The following is an 18054-nucleotide window of genomic DNA, read 5'->3' on the forward strand; positions in this document are numbered from 1 at the left end:
TTCCTCTCTCTCTCCCTCCCTCAGCTGACCGCAAACCCCAATCCTTCCTAGCCCTGGTGGTGTTGCCTACTTTGAGTAGTGAAACATAAAACCCCCAAGCACAGAGAGCACCAAGGACCCCGAGCTACAAATACTCTCCTGTGCTGTCTATTCACTTGCTTTATTTCCGCTCTGCTCTTCGTACTGCCGTATGTCATAAGCCATCCTCCTCTCCCCCCACAGTCAAAGACAGAATTCTCAGCGAAGCGTGAACTCGCCTTACCTAACGTTCAAAAGTTGTAAACGTTAATTCTAGTTTGTTCATGCAAGTAACCATTTTTCATGTATCTCTTTTGCAAAGCGCCTTAGGTGTCCAACCTATTGGTCACTTTTTCCTGCTGTCGGTTTAATTCAGTTGGCCAATTCAGCTGGAAACCCCCTCCCCTCCCCCAAGGAGCACCCCCAGTCGAGGAGCCTCCTGTGGCGACTGAGGCGCTGCTGAGTCTAACCGCTTGTCTTGCCTGACTTTGCAGGTCGCAGTCCTTCTCCTCTTCGCCGTCTCCTTCTCCCACGCCTTCTCCACACAAGCCTCCCCCCAAAGTCAAAGGGGAATCTGCAGTTCTGGCTGGAAAAGGGTAAGAAAGGGGACCCCTTGTGCCCTGGCAGCCTTCCCGTTCTTCAGGGGTGCCCAACGGAGGACAGTCGGGGTGACAATAAAGCCGGCAGAATCCTTACACGCCTTCCAGCCCAACCACTCGGAACCCAGAGGATAATTCTGCCCACTGCCTTTCTGAAATGTGGTTTTGGAGCTCGGACATGGGCCAAAGAGGGCAGCCAGAATGACCCAGCACTGTGCCCTTCCATGCCAGTTTCAGGAACGAGACAGGGCTGGCCGTTCACATCGTAATTATATTTTCCTCTATCAGCCTAAATATCAGCCTAAATCTCACTATGATCCAACACCCTTCTTGTCTGGTTGGACTTACGAAGAGGACCTGGTCCAAGATGGGGGTTTTGGCTAACAGGATTTGAATCTGGTTGATCCGTTTTTTAAACAACCCATTGCACTGATTTTTTTTCTCTTCCAGTTTTTGGGGTGCCACCTAAATTCTATTTGGCCGTTCCAAGAACCATTTATTCTGGGTGGGGTTCATAAAATAACAGTCCAGGGCCCTTTACATTATATTTATAGGCCGGTCCCTTTAGTCCTTAGACCAGAAAAAAAGGGTCTGATAAGGGTTACCAGAGATGGCAACGTATCTGTTTTAACCGTGGTCACTCAGTGTTGGGTTTCCTCTTCAGTGAAAAGCTTGTGAAGAAACTCCCAGCCGCACCAGCACCTCCACCGGTGGCAAAAGTTGCCCCCTCTGCCCCAGAGCCAGCCAAACCAGGGGACAACAGGGAGGCAAGGCGGAAGGAGCGGCAAGCGAGGACCCCGCCCAGAAGGTAGGGCCGGGGGTCATTCTGGAGTGGGGCTCCAGTGGGCAGGTCCCCCATGGCCTCGCTGGAAGGACAGCGGCTCCCGCGGTCGCTTTGTAGAACACCGAGACTTGGGCCCTTCGGGTCTCAAGGGGTGCTCGGAAGCAGGCTGGGCTTGTTCCTGGCCCAGGGAGGCACCCGGAGGGTTAGTTAGCCAGATCTCACCTGCAAAGGTGGTCTAAAGCAATAGCCCCAGGGGAGATGGGTTGGCTTCCCCACTGCCCGCTGTAGGCATCCGTTTGAGTCCTTTTCTCCGCTTGCTCTGTGATGCGGCAAACGGCCCCCTTCCTCTTAAGCGGTGGGATTCGTGAAAGACCCTTCGGGACGCCTGCACTGGGAAAGCTTCTCGGTGCCTCCCCGGCCTGGGCCGGTCAGCTTAAGCGGGGATTCTCTTGGCTGCAGGCGGGCCGTCAGTTGCAGCGGCAGCAGTTACAGCGGGTCCAGCTCTCACTCGAGGTCCCTGTCCCGGTCCCTGTCGCAGTCCTCCTCAGCCTCGCTCTCCCCGTCTCCATCCGGGTCCAGGAAATCCAGGTAAGAGGTTTGGAGGCAGGAAGCGCCAGTCGGTGGCCTCTGCCAAGCGCTAAGCCCGCTGCTTCGTGGTTTGGGGGGCCTGTAACTTCCCTCCCTCGAGCCCCTCCTCCTCCTCCTCCTCCACTGGATCCCCCCAGGGCAGGAGGACGGGCTCAGAGCGGGCCGGCTCTTCCGTGCAGGCCGGGTGAAGCTCTCGGTGCGGCTGAAAGGAAGAAGCAGGCGTTAACCGTCTCTGCCCTCCTCTCTCCTCCCGGCCCGTCAGGTCTCTGAGTGTCAGCAGCGTCTCTTCCGCCTCCAGTGCCTCCTCCAGCAGCAGCTCAGTCCGGAGCGCCGACTCGGAAGACATGTACGCGGACCTGGCCAGCCCGGTTTCTTCGGCTAGCTCCCGGTCCCCGACCCCCGCCCAGCAGAAGAAAGAAAGGGGTACGCGTCTCCAGGCTCCTCCCGGGGTCCACGCCTCTTTCCTGGCAAAGCCGGGTCCAGGGTGATGCCCACGGCAGGGGCCTCCTCCTCCTCCTCCCCCTCCTCCTCCTGCTCCTCCTCCTCCTCCTCCAGAGGCTTCGGGTGCACCTCGTTCTTCGCCCTGCGGTAGAAACGCTGCGCAGAGCCCAGGAGAGGCCATCCTTCTCCCCCCCTGCCAAGGCCGTGGGCCCAGCCCTGGGCAGTCGGGGGCCTCACGGTGGGGGCAGGAAGATTGTCCAAGGGCTTTCGGGGTGGGGGGGAATGCTCTGATGGACTCTTCCGGGGGCTGATCCGTTCCCCCATTGAAACAGAACGAAAGGCCAGCAATAAAACCTGATCCGGATTCCAGGCCCGGTTAAAAATGCCGGGAGAACTTTTGTAGGAAAGGAAATGGCCGCAGCCCCGAACCCACATGGGGTCCCCAAAGCGGGAGGCCTCCTCTGGGCGGCCGAGCGGCGGCTTCCTTGCGATGGAGCCCCCCGAGCCTCTCCAGGCTGGCCCCCGGCCCCCTCGCCCTGAACTGCCCGGCCTTTCTCGCAGGAAAGGCCAAGAAAGAGAGCGGCCCGAAGGAGGAGAAGCGGAAGCGAGACGTCCCAGCGCAGCCGGCCAAATCCGCCAAGCCAGCCTCAGGGGGGAAGTCTCAGCAGCCTCCCGCCCCCACCCGCCCTCCCAGGCCCAGCCTGCTGGCTTCAGTGCCCACAAGGAAATCAAGCTCACCCTATTGAACAAGGTAAGGCCCTTCGGAAAGTGCCTGGATCATCCTCCTCCTCTTCCTCCTCCTCCTCCTCCTCCTCCTCCTCTTCCCCCAGCTGATGGGGAGCAGGGCGGGGGGGGCTCCCTGGGGAATCCTCAACCGCTGCCCAGGGCTGGGCAAGGCAGGAAGAGCTGGGGGGGGGTGGCTGTCCCTGACTCACTCGGGCCCTCAGTTTGTGCCTTCCCTCTGTGCGGGGGGCGGGGCTGGGGGGCTCTGCTGATAGGATGGACCTGCACATCAACCTCTTGAGCGACGTCTGCTCCCTTCACTGCCCCCCAGCTGGAGTTGAGCGTCTTCAGTCTCTTGGGGAGGCCTGGGGGGAGCCCCCATCCCTCTGCCCGCCTCCTCAGGGCAGGGGCCTGGCTTCGGCGTGATCCCTTCCGCTCTGCTTTTAGGCGGCTGACAAGAACAGCAGTCGGAAGCGGTACGAGCCCTCTGACAAAGACCGGCAGGCTTCTCCCCCGACCAAGAGGATCAACCTGTCTCCAGGTGAGGAGCCGGGACTCGGCGGCAGGTTTCAGGACCCCCCCACCTTGCCTTGCAGTGTGCTCTTGTAGCTGCGCTCTGAACCAGCTGCATCCTGCCCAGGGCAGCGTTCAGGAGTCGGGGAGGTGTGTGTGCGTGCGTGTGTGTGCGCGCGTGTGTGTAAGGGAAGTGCCAGGCCTTTGTCTGCAGCCATCCTCCTCCTGCAAACGGGTGAAGCAAGAGAGCCTCTCGGCGGGCGGGGCTGCCTAATCCACCCGACCAGCCGAAGCTGCATAGTAGCTGCATAGTTGATGCCTCGTGGCCTTGAGAACGGGAGGCTGCCCAGAAGGCTTCGGGGGTGGACCCGTGCGGTCCTTGACAAAGCAGGCTGGGCTCACTTACAGATCTCTCCCGAGGGACGGTGCCCCTGTGCTAGTCGGCCGGCCTGGCACCACTCAGCCCTTGCTGTTGCTCATGCCCCCTCAGGCCCTGGCTTGGTCCCCAGCCCTGTTGCTAAAGCCAAGGCTCTCCTCCCGAGTGCCAAGCACAGCGCCACGTTCCTGTTGCTGATCTTGCCGCCTGAAAAAGGTGTTGTGTAAATCTAAACCGGTGTCTCTGAAAGAGCCGGGATGGAAAATCCCCAGCGCACCTCACACCTCTGCCTCGAACTCTGGGCTTGTGCGCTCTCCCCTTTTCTCTCTCTCTCTCTCTCTCTCTTTCTCAGTTTCGGCTTTTCTCCGGCCCTGTGAGATAGGACTGTTGGCCTACCTTACAGAGTTGTTGTAAAGGCTTCTGGGAACGTAGCTCAAGCGTGGCTGGCATTTACAAGACATTATTTCTGATCCTGGCCTCTCTTGTTAGGCCGGGCTTGGCCCCTTCCCTGTGTCTCCTCCCCATTCCCTCCTGCCCTTCAAAAGCTCACCTGTGCCCAAGTACCAGCCGGCCAGTCTCTTTATGTCAATACGCCCACACACCTCGGCTGGTTCCTGGAGAGGTAACGGGTCGAAGGAGCGACCTTGAGGAAGTGGAGGAAAAGCCACTTCCAGGGCACCAGTCGGGTAGAAGGAACCAGAGTCTGGGGCCAGGATTGTAACCCGGAAGAAGGTCATGGGCCAGACCCTCCCCCAAAGGTCCCCCAAAGATCAAAGGGAGCAGGGTGCATTCAGATCCAGGACTATGGTAGGAAAAGGGGTCTTCGCTTGCCTGGCCTGCTCTGCCTCGAAGGGGGGAGGACGTCCCCTCCAGGCCCCTCGGCTAACGTTTCTTTCCTCTCAGGTGCTCGCGACCGGAAACTCACCGGAAGGCTCACCTCTCCCAAACAGGACCGTCAGCGGGGGCCCAACCCGAAGCCCTCCCCGGCACAGGCTGATAAGTGAGTTCTGCTCTGTCTTCTCAGTCCAGTTGGCCGGGTTGCCCCTCGAGCGCCGTCACGGCTGCCTGGCTGGGGGGTCTCCCACAGTGGACCCCCAAGGAGTAAAGAGGATCTGCTCCTCTCTGCAGTCCAGACCGAGAAGGAGCCAGCCCGGAAAGCCTCGTGGAGCCGTCCCGCGGGGGAATCGCCCGGCGCTTGGAGGGCCTGAAGCAGCTCCAGGGGCGGGATGGGGGGTCTCGACCCTGCTGGCCGGGGGTTCTTACCAGCCCCGTGAGAGAGACGGGAGATGGACGGCCAGGGGTTTCCTCTTGTGGGCTCTGGGGGAATATTAGCAGCAGATTACTTGGGGAATTGAAGGGGGTGCCGTCTTCCTCACCCCCTAATTAACCAGTGGAGTTCTCCTTTTGTTCGGTGGTGTCGGGACGTTGGCCTGGGATGCCCAAACCAACCAAGTTTGGTTGGATAAGAAAATGTTCTTTTTTTTCCTCTTTTTTTTTTTTAATCAAAAGCCCAAATCAGGGCTGGCTTCTCGTTACTGGCAGTCCTTGAGACCACACCTGGGACCGGGGTTTCAGTCATTAAGCAAGTCATTGGGGTGACCAGGCCTGATTTTATTCTCTCTTTTTTATCTCAGTCATTAAATGAATCATGCGGTCATTACACGAATCTGTCTTCCGCCACGGACTTGGCGGGGGGGTCGGTCAGAAGTCAGCCGGGAAGGTCACAAATCACAATTGTGTGACTGCAAAATGCTTCCCCCCCTTGTGAGACGGTTGCCAAGCGACCACCACATGATCACAGTGTGATTGCAGTGCTGGTGTGACGGTCATAACTTTGAGGATGGCTTGCAAGTCGCTGTTTCCGAGGCCATCCCAGCTTCCAACTGTTGTTAAACGATCAGTCATAACTGGAGGCCACCCGGGCTCCCTCTCTCCCTGGCAAAGCAGCCCCGGCACTTCTGACCCTGGGCTTAGTCATCGGCTGATTGGCTCACCGATTTAGTCGTTCCGTGCTGAGCCATTGCGATACGGTGTGTCACGTGAAGAAAAATGTCTGAACGTGGGACGTTCCCTTGCATTAGTCACCATTATCTGGAGCAGGGATCTCCAACCTGGGCCACTTTGAGGCTTGTGAACTTCAACTCCCAGAAATTCCTCAGCCGGCAAAGCTGTTGAAGTCCACAAGTCTTAAAGTGGCCCAGGTGGGAGACCCCAGATCTGGAGCATCCGTTGGTTAACCCACGACCCACGACCGAGTCACTTGAAACGCAAACTCAGATCTCTGCTTCGAGCAGCTTTGCTGCCTGCTGGCCAGGGACCCCCCCCTGGGAGACGCCGCAGGGCTGCAGGCGCCTGTCGATCCCCCTGCGTTTGACTTCCTGAGTCTGCCGCGTGTCCCAGCCATTCCAGGTGGCGACTTTTCCTGTCACCCTTTTTTGTTTTTCCCTCCCCCTCAAACGCTGCCGTTGCTCTCTTGCAGGAAGCGCCCGCTCTCCCCGCCGTCTAAGAGTTCCAGCAAGGTCACGAGCATCCCAGGCAAAGCGGCCGAGCCGGTCCCTCCAGCTGCCCCGGCCAAATCGGGCAAGTCCAGCACGTTGTCGCGAAGGGAGGAGCTCCTGAAGCAGCTGAAGGCCGTGGAGGACGCCATTGCTCGGAAGCGGGCCAAGATCCCCGGGAAAGTATAGTCCAGCGCTGGCCCGGCCCGGATCAGAGACTCGCCCGTGTTTTTATAAATAGCGTCCAAGCAGCCACTTTGGATTTTGCAGTTCTGTTTTATTTTGGCAGTGGCCCTTTTTAAAAAACAAAACCACAACAACAACAACAAAAACAAAAGCAAAACCAACAACCAATTGGATAAATTTTGTCAGCTGGAATCCACCCCCCCACCGCCCACTTCCTGGGTGGGAGACGGTTCCCCCGACTGCCTCTCTCACCCAGGTGCTGCTGGCCCCGGGTGCAAGTGTTCGCCGCGGTCGTTTTCCTGGTCCTGGTGCACAGTGGGCTCCTCACCGCAGCCTCGTCCGGTGTGTCCTCCCCCCCTTTCTCCTCCCCCACCTCTTCGCTAGCTATGAATTGCATCCCCTAGTTAGCCCCCACGCTACGTGTCGCGTGTTGTCAGCCATGCACTTCTGCACACGTGTAAAAGGAGAGTGTCCCCCCCAAAAAAACACCGTCCCCAGCCGGAACTTCCCCCTCTGCCCTCCCCTCCCCTCCCCCAGCTGCGTAGAGACCCGTGATGAGAAGATTCCATGTCTCTTTTATTTTAACCAAAAGATTGTTTTAGTTGATTTAAAGCCAGAAGAAAAACAAAAAAGATTTTGTCAGGATGTATGTCTAATAAGGAGGGAGGATTTTTTTTCCTTTTTTTTTCTTTTTTTCCTTTTTTGAGGGGTTATGCTGAAAATAAAGTATTTTGATAAACATCTTCTTTCTTGGACCTCTTGTCTCTTAGGGCGCCAGATTGGGGTAAATCAAACTGGAGAAAATCCAGAGGGGCGTTTGATGGGTTTTTATTTTTGAGGATGGCAGCAGGCGGGTTAAAAAGTCTCTTCTGAACTGATTAAAAAAAAAAAAATTCAAAGGAAATGTAATCTTAATTTCTGTTTAATTGGCACCTGAACATTGCCACTGGGTCTTCGCAGGTCTTCCAATTTTGCTCAAGGAATTCTTTTCAGCTGCTTCTTCCAGGACCCTTGGGGGATTTTAATTGCTTCCTGCCGTTAGAGGAGATCAAAAAAATACACCTCAACTTCAGAGCCTGTACTTAAAAGTGCCCCTGACTTTTGGGTACCCTTTGCTGTTTTTTTTTTTTTTTTTACTTGGGGGAATCTGGATTTTCAGCTGGATCCGCTGCCTCTCCTTCCGGTTGATGCCCGAATTGCCTGTATTTTGATTTTGAAATTCAAGAAAGGAAAAAGACGGAGTAAAACGAGTAAGAATGGGGCCTCTGAAATCTCTCTTCAAAAAGGTCCCACAATCCACTTGCGTGAGATAACATCTCTTCAGTGCTGCAAAACGCTCCCCTTTCGGCTGTGGTTTATCAGCGTAATTGCGGTCCATGTGAGCTGAGCTGGACACAATACCTGAAGTCACAAGTGCCTGCGTCACGTCACGCGAATCCCAGCAGGAGCGTCTCTAAACTGGTTTTTGCCAGTATTGCCCTACACACACGTGGAGCCCCAGCCAAGGGGTGAAAGGTGTCCTTTCCGGAGAGAAGAGCGTCTCCGTCCAGCCCAGAGAGGAGAGCAAGAGAGGCTCCGAAGTCACAAACAGCCCAGCGGCTCCTTTTTTCCTTGTTGTGCCGCCTGGTTTTCGTCACAGCCGTAGAGGCGGCTGCAGAGACCAACTCCCGTCTGCACGAAATCCCGCAGCTGCAGCCTCCGTCCATCAGCGCAAAGGCTTAAGATGTTGAGCAATTGCCCAGGGGTTGGGGTTTTTTTTTTTCTTTTACACCTGTTGCAATGCTGCTTTTCCAAGGGACACAAGAGGGTGACCCCACCACCACGTGCTTGGGTGCCCCAGGCCACCTGAGGGCAGGCCGGGTCTTCTCAGCCAATGCAGGTTGAAGATCGAGCGGCAGAAGAACCTTGCTGGAAAGAATTCTGGAGCCCGAGTCTCTGTCGTGTCAAAGGAAATGGTGGGGCTGGTCTGACAAATACGCAGCAGAATCGCGTCGTAATTTATTTTTTCATAGTTTATTAATCACCCAGTTTCCTTATTCTTCCTTGATTTCCTCTTCTCCTTAACGCAGGGGTCCCCAAACTTGGCAGCTTTAAGACTTGTGGACTTCAGCTCCCGGAAGGCTGGAGAATTCTGGGAGTTGGAAGTCCACAAGCCTTAAAGTTGCTGAGTTTGGAGACGTCTTCCTCAGCCCAGGGTTATTGTCGTGAGGTCGATCAGAAGAGGAAGGTGTGCTCACTGCATTGAGAATAATAAAGGCAAGGAAGGAAGAAAATAAATGGAAAATAAGAGCGGGGGGAAAAGGAAAGGAAGAAAGGAAAAGAAGACGGATCTGGTGACAATCGTGCAGAACAGCTGTGTCGGTACATGGGTAGCCAAAAGCCAGGAGTCGGGGAGCAGCTTATCCTATTCCCAAAAAAAAGGATTAAAAGACAGAAGCTTTTATTCACCCAGTGCGTTATTTGGTAAAGCGGCTGCCAGGCGCCTTCTGGTGAAGGTCAGCAGAGCCCGGAATACGGAAGGGCTTGGATCCCATCCAGGGTCTTTTGAGGCCGTCCTCCGCGTCAATTGCTGGAGACTTCCGGGACGAGCATCTGCAGAGCCAGATGTGCCTGGGAGGAGGGGGGCAGGAGGAATGCATGGCACACACACACACACACACCCAGGAGAATCTTTGGAGGAGCCATTCAGGTCAAAGCAGGCTGGCCTTTCGCCAGCCCGGTGGCCCTGATGGGCCTTGGACTCCAGTCCCCCTAATTCCCAGCCAGTGAGGACAGAGGCAGCTAGGGCAAGGGTCCCCCCGGAAGATGTGCTACCAAGGCAATCTAGAGATGGCCTGGCCTGGCATCTCGGCCCCTCTTGCCTGCCCATCCCCTTACCTCCCCCCCCCGCCCCCCCCAATGGTTTTGGAGACTATTAGGGTCCCTTGGCAACTTCCTGCTTCCTCCGGCCTCCCTCACGGCGCAGTGTGACTCCATCCAAGCCACATGGAGGGGATTTCCCTGCGCTGGGCATGTAGCAGCATGTCATGTGCTTGGGAGGGAATGACACACACACACACACACGCACACACACACACACACACACACACACACACACACACAGGATAATGACAGGAGAGGGAGAGAGAGAGGGACAAAGGCAGCATGCGAAGCCGGTTTGTGGAGGTCGAAGAGCTCAGAGCGTTTTGCCTTTTCACCCAATTTCAACATCCCTGTCACCCAGTTAACCCCTTCGGCATCTGCCACTCACTCCGCCCCCGGATAGAAACCGCGTCTAGCTGCCAAAATCAGGATCAGGAAGGTTGCTTCCTGCCGGGCCCTACCGGCAAGAGGGAGGGGACACGAGGCGATGCCCCACCCCACCCCAGCAAGCTTCCTTCAGCCGGAGACCCTCTTGAAACCAGGGAAAATTCAGAGTGGGCAGAAACAGGCTTGGCAGGAAGGGGGTCTCTTCCATCATGGAACGAGCCAGTCCTGGCATGGCTGTCCTGGGCTTTCTCTAGCAGGCGGGCTGGTGAACCTGCAACTCTGCATCTCGCGGGTGCCGTTAGCACCCCAGGACTTCTCCAGGCCCTGACACACACACACACACCCCAGAGTCTGCAGCTCCTGTTCCCAGATGGCTTCAGACAATCACACTAACAGGGACCTTGGAGGTCTTCTAGTCCACCCCCTGCTCAGGCAGGAATATATTATGTCAGAGGAATCTCTTCTTAAAAACCTCCAGTGATGGAGAACCCACAACTTCTAAAGGCAAGTGGTGGCCACTGCTTAATTGTTCTGTCTGGGAATTTCTCCTTAGTTCTAGGTTGCTTCTCTCCTGGACTGGTTTCCATCCATTGCTTCTTCTCGTCCCGCCCTCGGGTGCTAAAGGATGGCTTCTTCTCCTTCTTTCTCCTTCTCCGTTGAACCCCCCACACACACACACATTTTCCTCCTTCTCCCCACTGCCTAGGGAGGAGCCATTTCTATCCAGCCGGAAGCCTTCCGCAAAGGAGAGATCTGAAAGAAAGCATGCCTGGAGGATGATGGTCCACCCATCCCACCTGGGATCCCTGCTCCAGCCAAGGATTTCACTCCTTTCCCTCAATGCTTTATCAAACCAGGATGGCCGAGTTCACACACCGTTTCCAAGCCAGCAACCCACATGTTGGGTCGGAGTGAAAACATCCTTGAGGGATTCTTCTCTCCCAGCCTTCATTAGCCAGCTTTGGATGTCAGCCATGTTCTTGGGGTACCATCTCAGCTCAGCAGACCTGGGGGCTTCCCACTTCAACCCTTTTCTTCCCCACCTTCAGCCCACAAAACCATCTTGAAACAGGAAAGCCACCTGGGGGCCTTTATTCAGCTTCTTCCCTCCTTCCGGGTCAAACTGGGCTTGCTCTCCCCTTCCCAAGCGTAGGCATTGAGGGTCAGCAGCTTTGGATGCTCCCAAGTCTTTGCGGTTGTTTGCCTAACTATCTCACTTATGCATGGAGGGGGGTGGTGGAAATGGAACCATTTGGGGAGGGACCAGTTTGGGGAGGTTTCCTCTCTTCCTTTCTTTTCAAGACCCCCAGACTGGAACATCCGTTGCTTCTGCTTGGCCCAAAGAGAGTCAATGCCTCCACAAAGCGACCAGACCAAGTCGAAGGAAAACGCCACAGGGGTCTTCTACAGAAATTTGGAGAGGGGCTCCCACTTGCTTGGGAATTAGCAAACTGACAAGTAACACAAACAAACAAACAAACAAATAAAATAAATAAATAAATCGGACTTCTTCGGCTTCAACCACAATAACACACAGGCAAACAATGAATGCAAACTCAAAGTAAACCGCTCCAAACTCCATTGCAGGAAATACGTCTTCAGCAACCGAGTGGTCAGTGCCTGGAACTCACTCCCTGACTCTGTTGTCACATCATCAAGCCCCCAAAACTTTAACCTTAAACTGTCTATCATGGACCTCCTTACTCCATTCCTAAGAGGTCCTTAAAGGGGGTGTGCATAAGCCCACCAGCGTGCCTACCGTCGCTGTCCTATTGTTCCCATTTATTCGCACTCATTTATTATATATATATAGACTCATACCTGTTTATACTTATATGTTGATATGTTATGTTCATACTTACACTTGTCTCCTCATACATGCTTGACAGACTAAATAAATAACATAAAATACATACATAAATCCAACAAACACAGCGCTTTTAAGTTACCCTTGCCTTGTTCCTTTTGGGGGGGGGCAAAAAAGTGTTCATCTTACACATTAGCTACAACACAAATATCTTTACAGGGAAACGTAGAGGAAAAAAAAACCTGGATGTTTCCTGCTTCTCCCTTGCTCCCAATTTGCTCCTTTTTCCTGCTTCCTTTCTTTTTTTTTCAGCAAGCCTCTATTACTAAATAGCTTGGGGCTTTCCATCCCACTTCCTTTTTCGCCCCGGAGATTCTCCTTGGCGATCACTGCTATACCACCATCCAATCTATTCAAACTCCAGGGGAGGTTTCCCCTCCCCGCCCCGTGTTTGTTTCAAATTCTAACTTTAAATCTTCATTCCTAAATGAGATTTATTTCCAATACTTTGATCTGACCTCATCGGTTTGACTTTAAGTGTATCGCTATCCTGAAAATCAATATGTGTCAAAGGATCAACCACAATGATGGTTAAAGCTGCTGAGTTAAAAGCTGTTAATTGATTGGATCCACATCACTTGGGATATTCAATTCACCTTTTCTGCGTGCCGGCATTTAGCGCAAGCCTCACTTTCTTTGCACTGGCTTGTGAGCAGGTTCATGCAATGGAGACTTTCGATTTCCTTAATCTTCCAACAAGGGTTGGGTCATATAAAAGAAAGAGCCATGATTATTATTGGGAGGGGAGGCTTTTTTGAGCTGGTCTGGCTTGAGTGTCTCTAAGGAATCTTCACTCCCCCAGCCTCAAATGGGCCAGGCAAGTAAGGTGAGCTATAATTTAATGGGGGAGAGAGAACGTCATGTAAGTGTAAACAAGCCATATTGTGCGACCACACATTGTTTCTGGAGTTGGGCACTCTATCTCAAAGAAGGGTTTGCATTTGTCTGAGGTTCAGGAATCTTGATTTTTATTTAAATACTTTCTAAGTTTGCCTCCCCACCTCCTCCCATATCTGAAAGCATCTTGTTTTTCCTTTCATTTAAACCCCTGCAAAAAGAAAACCAGGAAGACTTAGGAGGATCAGAAAAAGAAACACTAATTACTTAATTGAGATTCTTTTCAAAGAGATTGTGGGAGTATTTAAAGGAAACGAGATATCTGCATACACAGATACAGGCACATTTATCGAATTCAATACATCTGTTAGTTGAAAAATATGGATGCTTTGGAGTTTCACAAAAGTCTTGGTTTAGATTGGGAGAGACAGAAATCCCTTTAAACCAAGAGTTGTTGAATCCTCCTTTGGTAGCCCATCACTGGTCTTTTATGCTTCCTCCCTGTCTGAGGAAGTTGTCGGCACCCCAAAAGAAGTCCAGGGTAACTTGAGACAGAATCACCCCTGTACCTCCAGGATAAGCCAAGATTAAATAGAAACTAAAATAGCAAGTAAATTCATTGCCTGTAAGGCACTAGAGCAGGGATGGTCCAACCTTGGCAACTTTAAGCCTTGTGGACTTCAACTTCTGGAAATTGGAGCCCACAAGTCTTAGAATTGCCAGGGTTGGGCACCCCTGAATTAGAGAAATAAGAACATGTGCTTCTTAAAGTATATATATATATATAGTATTGGAAGAATAGAAAACCAATAGTTGGTTTTTTTAGGAAGCCCCTATACCTGGTTAGTTCCAATCCTTGCCTGTTCCACCTCCCAAATGCTAGGCAGAGGTGGGAAACAGTTGCCTGTTTGAGAGGGGCTACACTCCAGGTCCCATCATCCTGGCCCATCTCACACCAATGGCTGAAGAACATTAGCTATCCAAGCTCAAAGTGAGAAACTCTCAAGAGTGATTGCATAGGCCGCCCCGTTGGACAACTAAGGAGGAAATGAGTACACTCAACTATTTCCCCAAGGGGAGGAGGGAAAAAAAAAACTTGGAGTTTCCAGGCAGGCAACATCCCTGAGTATATAACAGGAGGCAGGTATCAAGGTGTCTCAGATCACTGCTCTTGCAACGGACTTCTTGCCTCGGAGCGGCAGCTGAGAACCGAAAACAGACTCCGGAGCATCCTTCTCTGCCTCTTTCCCGCCGGCTGAACAAAGATGGTAAGAAGGCGGCCTCTGCCACCACCAGGTGTGCAAAGGAAATGCCTCGGGGGCCAGTCAAACACCTGGCCAGAGATTCTGGGCAATTGGCCAGCAAAGTCAGCAAGGAGCGGATGGCCTCTGGGTCTGCTCTGGGTGGCATGGCAAGTGGTCGGATGTGCTTCAAGCACTCTGCACATGCTCTGCTCCAGGGGTGGCTGAGGCAAAGGGGGCCGCGGGTGTAGAGGGGATTGGAAATGGGAGGTGGAGTCTTCCAAGAGCCGTCTCCTTCTCCTTCATCCATCACTTTCGGGAAGCGGCCTTTAAAAAGGCAGAGCATCTCACGTTGCTAGCCGTCTAAAAATCGGATGACGCTCTCCGATCGTAAAAATATCTTGGCTTCTTCTCAGTCGCCCTGGCCAGACAATTTTATGGTCGCTTGCCTAAAAGGAAGCAGCAGAGCTTATTCTCTAGAAAGTACAAAGGGCAGAGGCTTCCTGGAATGCATTCTCTTCTAATGTGGATAAGAAAATGTGTTTTAAATTAATTGTGTTGGTACAGTTGTAAACTGGAGAGAGAAGCTTTGCGGTTTAATTCCTGATCACAAAGCTCAGGGGATGGAGATCAATTAAGCAGGAGTAGCTCCACTCAGAGGTGACAGAAACTCCTTTCTGTTGTAAACTTGATAGTCCCAAAGGTGCTTTTTCCTTGAGAACTGAAGACGCTTCTTGGATGAGAAGCTAAACGTTTTCAGGGATAAAAACCAAGAAAGTCTAGTTGCCTTTTGGAGAAAAAAACACCTTCCTGGATGACTGAGACTCTCCATAGACTCATTTGACTCTGTAGACAAGATACTTTCGAATTTAGAATAGCAGAGTTGGAAGGGACCTTGGAGGTCTTCTAGACCAGCCCTCTGCTTAGGCAGGACCTATAAACCTGACCAAGAACTAACATCTCAGATGACTGGACCAAAATAGAATGCAAACCAGAATTATTTATAGTAGGAATCACGAAAGAGAGATACAGTAAAGAGGTGACCTATCTAATACTACGTATTATAACGCCAGCGAGAATGGTTTTTGCTCAACAAAGGAAACATAGAGAAATCCCCCTAGAAGGTGAAGTGATAAAGAAAATACTGAGTTGTGCAGAAATGGATAGACGGATTTTGGAATTGAAAAAGAAAGGCGAGGCAGAATATCATGAGATATGGAATCAATTTTATCAATGGTGGAAACAGACGGAGGGACCCAGAATAAAAATTAATCAGGATTTGTAGAATGGACAGTTGAGGTTATGTATGTAATTATAACTGAATGTGATGGATATAAAATTAGTAGCCCTGAAGATGTTATGAATGGATAAGTTAACGGTATAAATGTACATTGTATACTTTAATATGCATAGCAAAGACGACGCCAGGACAGCCACACTGTGTCCAATATTTTAATGTGTAATTAATAAAAATGTAAAATTAAAAAAAAAAACTGAACATCTCACTAATCCTGAGTGAGACTTTGCTGGGGGGCAGGAGTAGTGGAAAGTGGACACACAAACACCGAGCCCCCTTTCACTTCCCTCTCTTGGCCCCTCCAGTGGTCCCTCCTGGTCGCCCTCCTGTGCCTCGCCTGGGCAGATGCCAAGCACGTGGGGTGCTTCACCACGGAGGAACTGGCAAATGACCCGATCCCGGCGCAGCTTCGGAACTGGGTGCCCCTGTTGCAACACCAAGACTGCGTGCAGCTGGTTCCGTTCCTGCAGAGTGAGCAGAACAGCCGCTCCCACTCCCAGACGCATCACGGCCCCAGCTGCCCGAACCTGAAGCTGCAGGATATGCAGAGCGACGAAGTGCACAAGCGCTCCATCTCGCCCTGGACATACTAGTAAGACCTTGCCTCGCGTGTGGGGAACCTGCCAGGCCAGGGGGTGTTTGAAAGGTGGGGGGGGGGGACTCAGACTGCTCCCACATATCCTCATTTGCCCACCTCAGGCCCCTTCCCTTTCCTGGCCGGGATTCCACCCAGGTGTCCCTGGATCTCAGCCCTTGGTTGGCTAAGAGTCCCTGGGTTCATGCCATTTCCGGTGATGGCTTGGCCCTCTTGGGTGATGGCGTCTCCCTGGGGATCTTGTGGCTCAGGAAGGATGGGGAAAGATTTACCAGATGGACAGAGTTGGAAGGGACCTTGTAGGTCATCTAGTCCAACCCCCCAACCCCCACCCAAGCAGGAGACCCTACACCAGTTCGCCAAGAGAAGCATGGCATCCTTCTAACCGCACCCTTTCCCTCCATCCACAGCATCGATGAAGATGAGAACCGCTTCCCCCGCCAGCTGGCCTTTGCCCGGTGCAGCTGCAAAGGTTGCATCGATACCAAGTACGGCCGGGAAACCACCAACCTCAACTCGGTGGAAGTCAAACAGAGAACCATGGTCTTTCGCCGTAAGGCCTGCCCGCCCAACGGCAGCGGCGTGGAGAGGTTCTTCTTCGAGAAGGAATACGTGGAGGTGCCCGTGGCCTGCACCTGCGCCGTCCCACGCTACCGCAACTGAGCAGACCCCAGGCTGGTCCTTGGGGCTCCGGCCCACGTCCCTCCTCCCTCCAGCTTCATCAGAAGAGTTGTGTTCGTTCTCAAGCGTTGGTGCTTTGCGGCCAGTGGCTGCACCCCCTCCTCCGGGAAGGGCAAGCCTGGCCTAGACCCCCCCCATTCCCATTGAGGGGCCCTCCAACCAGAAGCCCCTTAAAAAGCATTTTACTCTCTTAAGGAGAGACCAACAGATGAAAAGGAATTCCTGCTTATTTATTTGTATTTATGTTAACGTATTTTCAAGATGTGCTTCAAGCTATTCTATTTATTACTCCCGATGAAGTGGGGCCAATTTGCAGAAGAAACCTTCCCTACACCTCCATGTCCCTTTGCGGGGGGCAGTTTTCTTAGCCGTCCCAGGGCCACCCCAGCACCCCAACATTCTGAGCCTGCCTAAGGCAGGGCCGGCCTTGATCTGCCTTCTGGTGCATGTGGGGAGCCCCCTGGGGCTCCTTCACAGAAGGGAGACATTGCACGGATCTCACGGGGTGGATGTGAGGCTCTGCCTTCAATTTATCCCTAAGGTGGGCTGAGATGGGACGTGGCTGCCCCTCCTAATCCCCCCCCCTTCCCCCAGGAGCTGCTACGGCTGGACTGAAGCAGGTCCCTTCCTGGTCTTGCCCCAGGTGGCTCTTAGCTGAGCTTCGCAGATGCTCTCCGAGATAAACCTGGCTGGGGAGGAGGAGGGCTGTTCCCCCCATTTATTTCCTTGTTCTGATGAGGCCTTTGCTCCCTCTCTCGTATTGTAAGGTGATTTAAATTATTGGATTATTTATATGTATTTATTGTAATGTGATACAATATTTATTGTTCCTTGGGGTTGGACACCCTGCATTCAAATAAAGATTCTATTTCTGTACTGAAACCGTCTGATTCAGTTGGCTTTATTCATCACAGGGGGCAGGATTGATATTCCAGAGAGAAGTGGCAGTTCTCGGTGCCCGCTCTTCCTCAATAGCACCCAGGCTGGCGGTTGCGATTTGGGGTGGGGTTTTTTTGTTTTTTTTTAAATAATGGTGATCATGATGATGATTTCTCAGCCATTTTTCAACCTGGCTGGATGATGCAAGGTATATTTTATAGTCAACAGATAAATTTAAAGCATCGACCCAAAATAAAAACAGCAGCATTCTCAAAACTGGTTTGTTTATTGAACTAGTTAAAATAAGCAAGGAAGCAATTAGACTTCACATGTTAAATTGAGGAATTTAATAAAGCATTGTAAGTCCAGAATGATAAAATACACCAAATAAGGAAGGGGTGGTAAAATTGATTCATTCAATTAAAAGTGATGCTTCTGGGAATGTTAGACTCAAACTTGATGTATGCACGATTTGTAGAAACAGGATCTTTCTGATTCGCTTTGAAAAGGAGAAAACCCCGACTTGTTCGGAACTGAAATGAGATGGAGAAAAGGATGCCAGGAATGATCGAATAAAAGCATCCGCTGAGGGGAAACGGTGGGTGCCGGTTTCAGCGGAGTGTGGGACAAAAACTTTGGGGAAGGGGGGCAGAAGTCAGGGGGTGGCTGGTAAGACCCCTGAAAA

The 18054-nt window shown here is 52.5% G+C and overlaps 2 protein-coding genes across 2 annotated transcripts in view; both read left to right on the forward strand.

The window, feature by feature from the left end:
- ZC3H18 (zinc finger CCCH-type containing 18) overlaps positions 1-7464 on the forward strand; it is a 30316-nt gene extending 22852 nt beyond the window's left edge. Inside the window, 9 exon segments of the mRNA XM_026719749.2 lie at positions 513-614; positions 1282-1425; positions 1861-1989; positions 2252-2412; positions 2992-3108; positions 3111-3181; positions 3601-3694; positions 4946-5042; positions 6522-7464. Coding sequence (XP_026575534.2) covers positions 513-614; positions 1282-1425; positions 1861-1989; positions 2252-2412; positions 2992-3108; positions 3111-3181; positions 3601-3694; positions 4946-5042; positions 6522-6726 — 1120 coding nt within the window. The 3' untranslated portion in view covers positions 6727-7464.
- A 6383-nt stretch (positions 7465-13847) lies between these two features.
- IL17C (interleukin 17C) lies at positions 13848-16569 on the forward strand. Its single transcript, XM_087940321.1, has 3 exons — positions 13848-13944; positions 15520-15806; positions 16220-16569. Exons 1-3 carry the CDS (start codon positions 13942-13944, stop codon positions 16470-16472), a joined length of 543 nt encoding a protein of 180 aa, XP_087796447.1. The 5' UTR covers positions 13848-13941; the 3' UTR covers positions 16473-16569.
- Positions 16570-18054: the final 1485 nt, after the last annotated feature.

Source organism: Pseudonaja textilis, chromosome 11 (genome assembly GCF_049901715.1).
Source record: "Pseudonaja textilis isolate UNSWEBS1 chromosome 11, rPseTex1.2, whole genome shotgun sequence".
NCBI classification, from domain to species: domain Eukaryota; kingdom Metazoa; phylum Chordata; class Lepidosauria; order Squamata; family Elapidae; genus Pseudonaja; species Pseudonaja textilis.

Coding starts and splice junctions, on each gene's coding strand:
- IL17C (XM_087940321.1), top strand. Junction 15,807..16,219: donor ATCTCGCCCTGGACATACTA/GTAAGACCTTGC, acceptor CTCCATCCACAG/CATCGATGAAGATGAGAACC.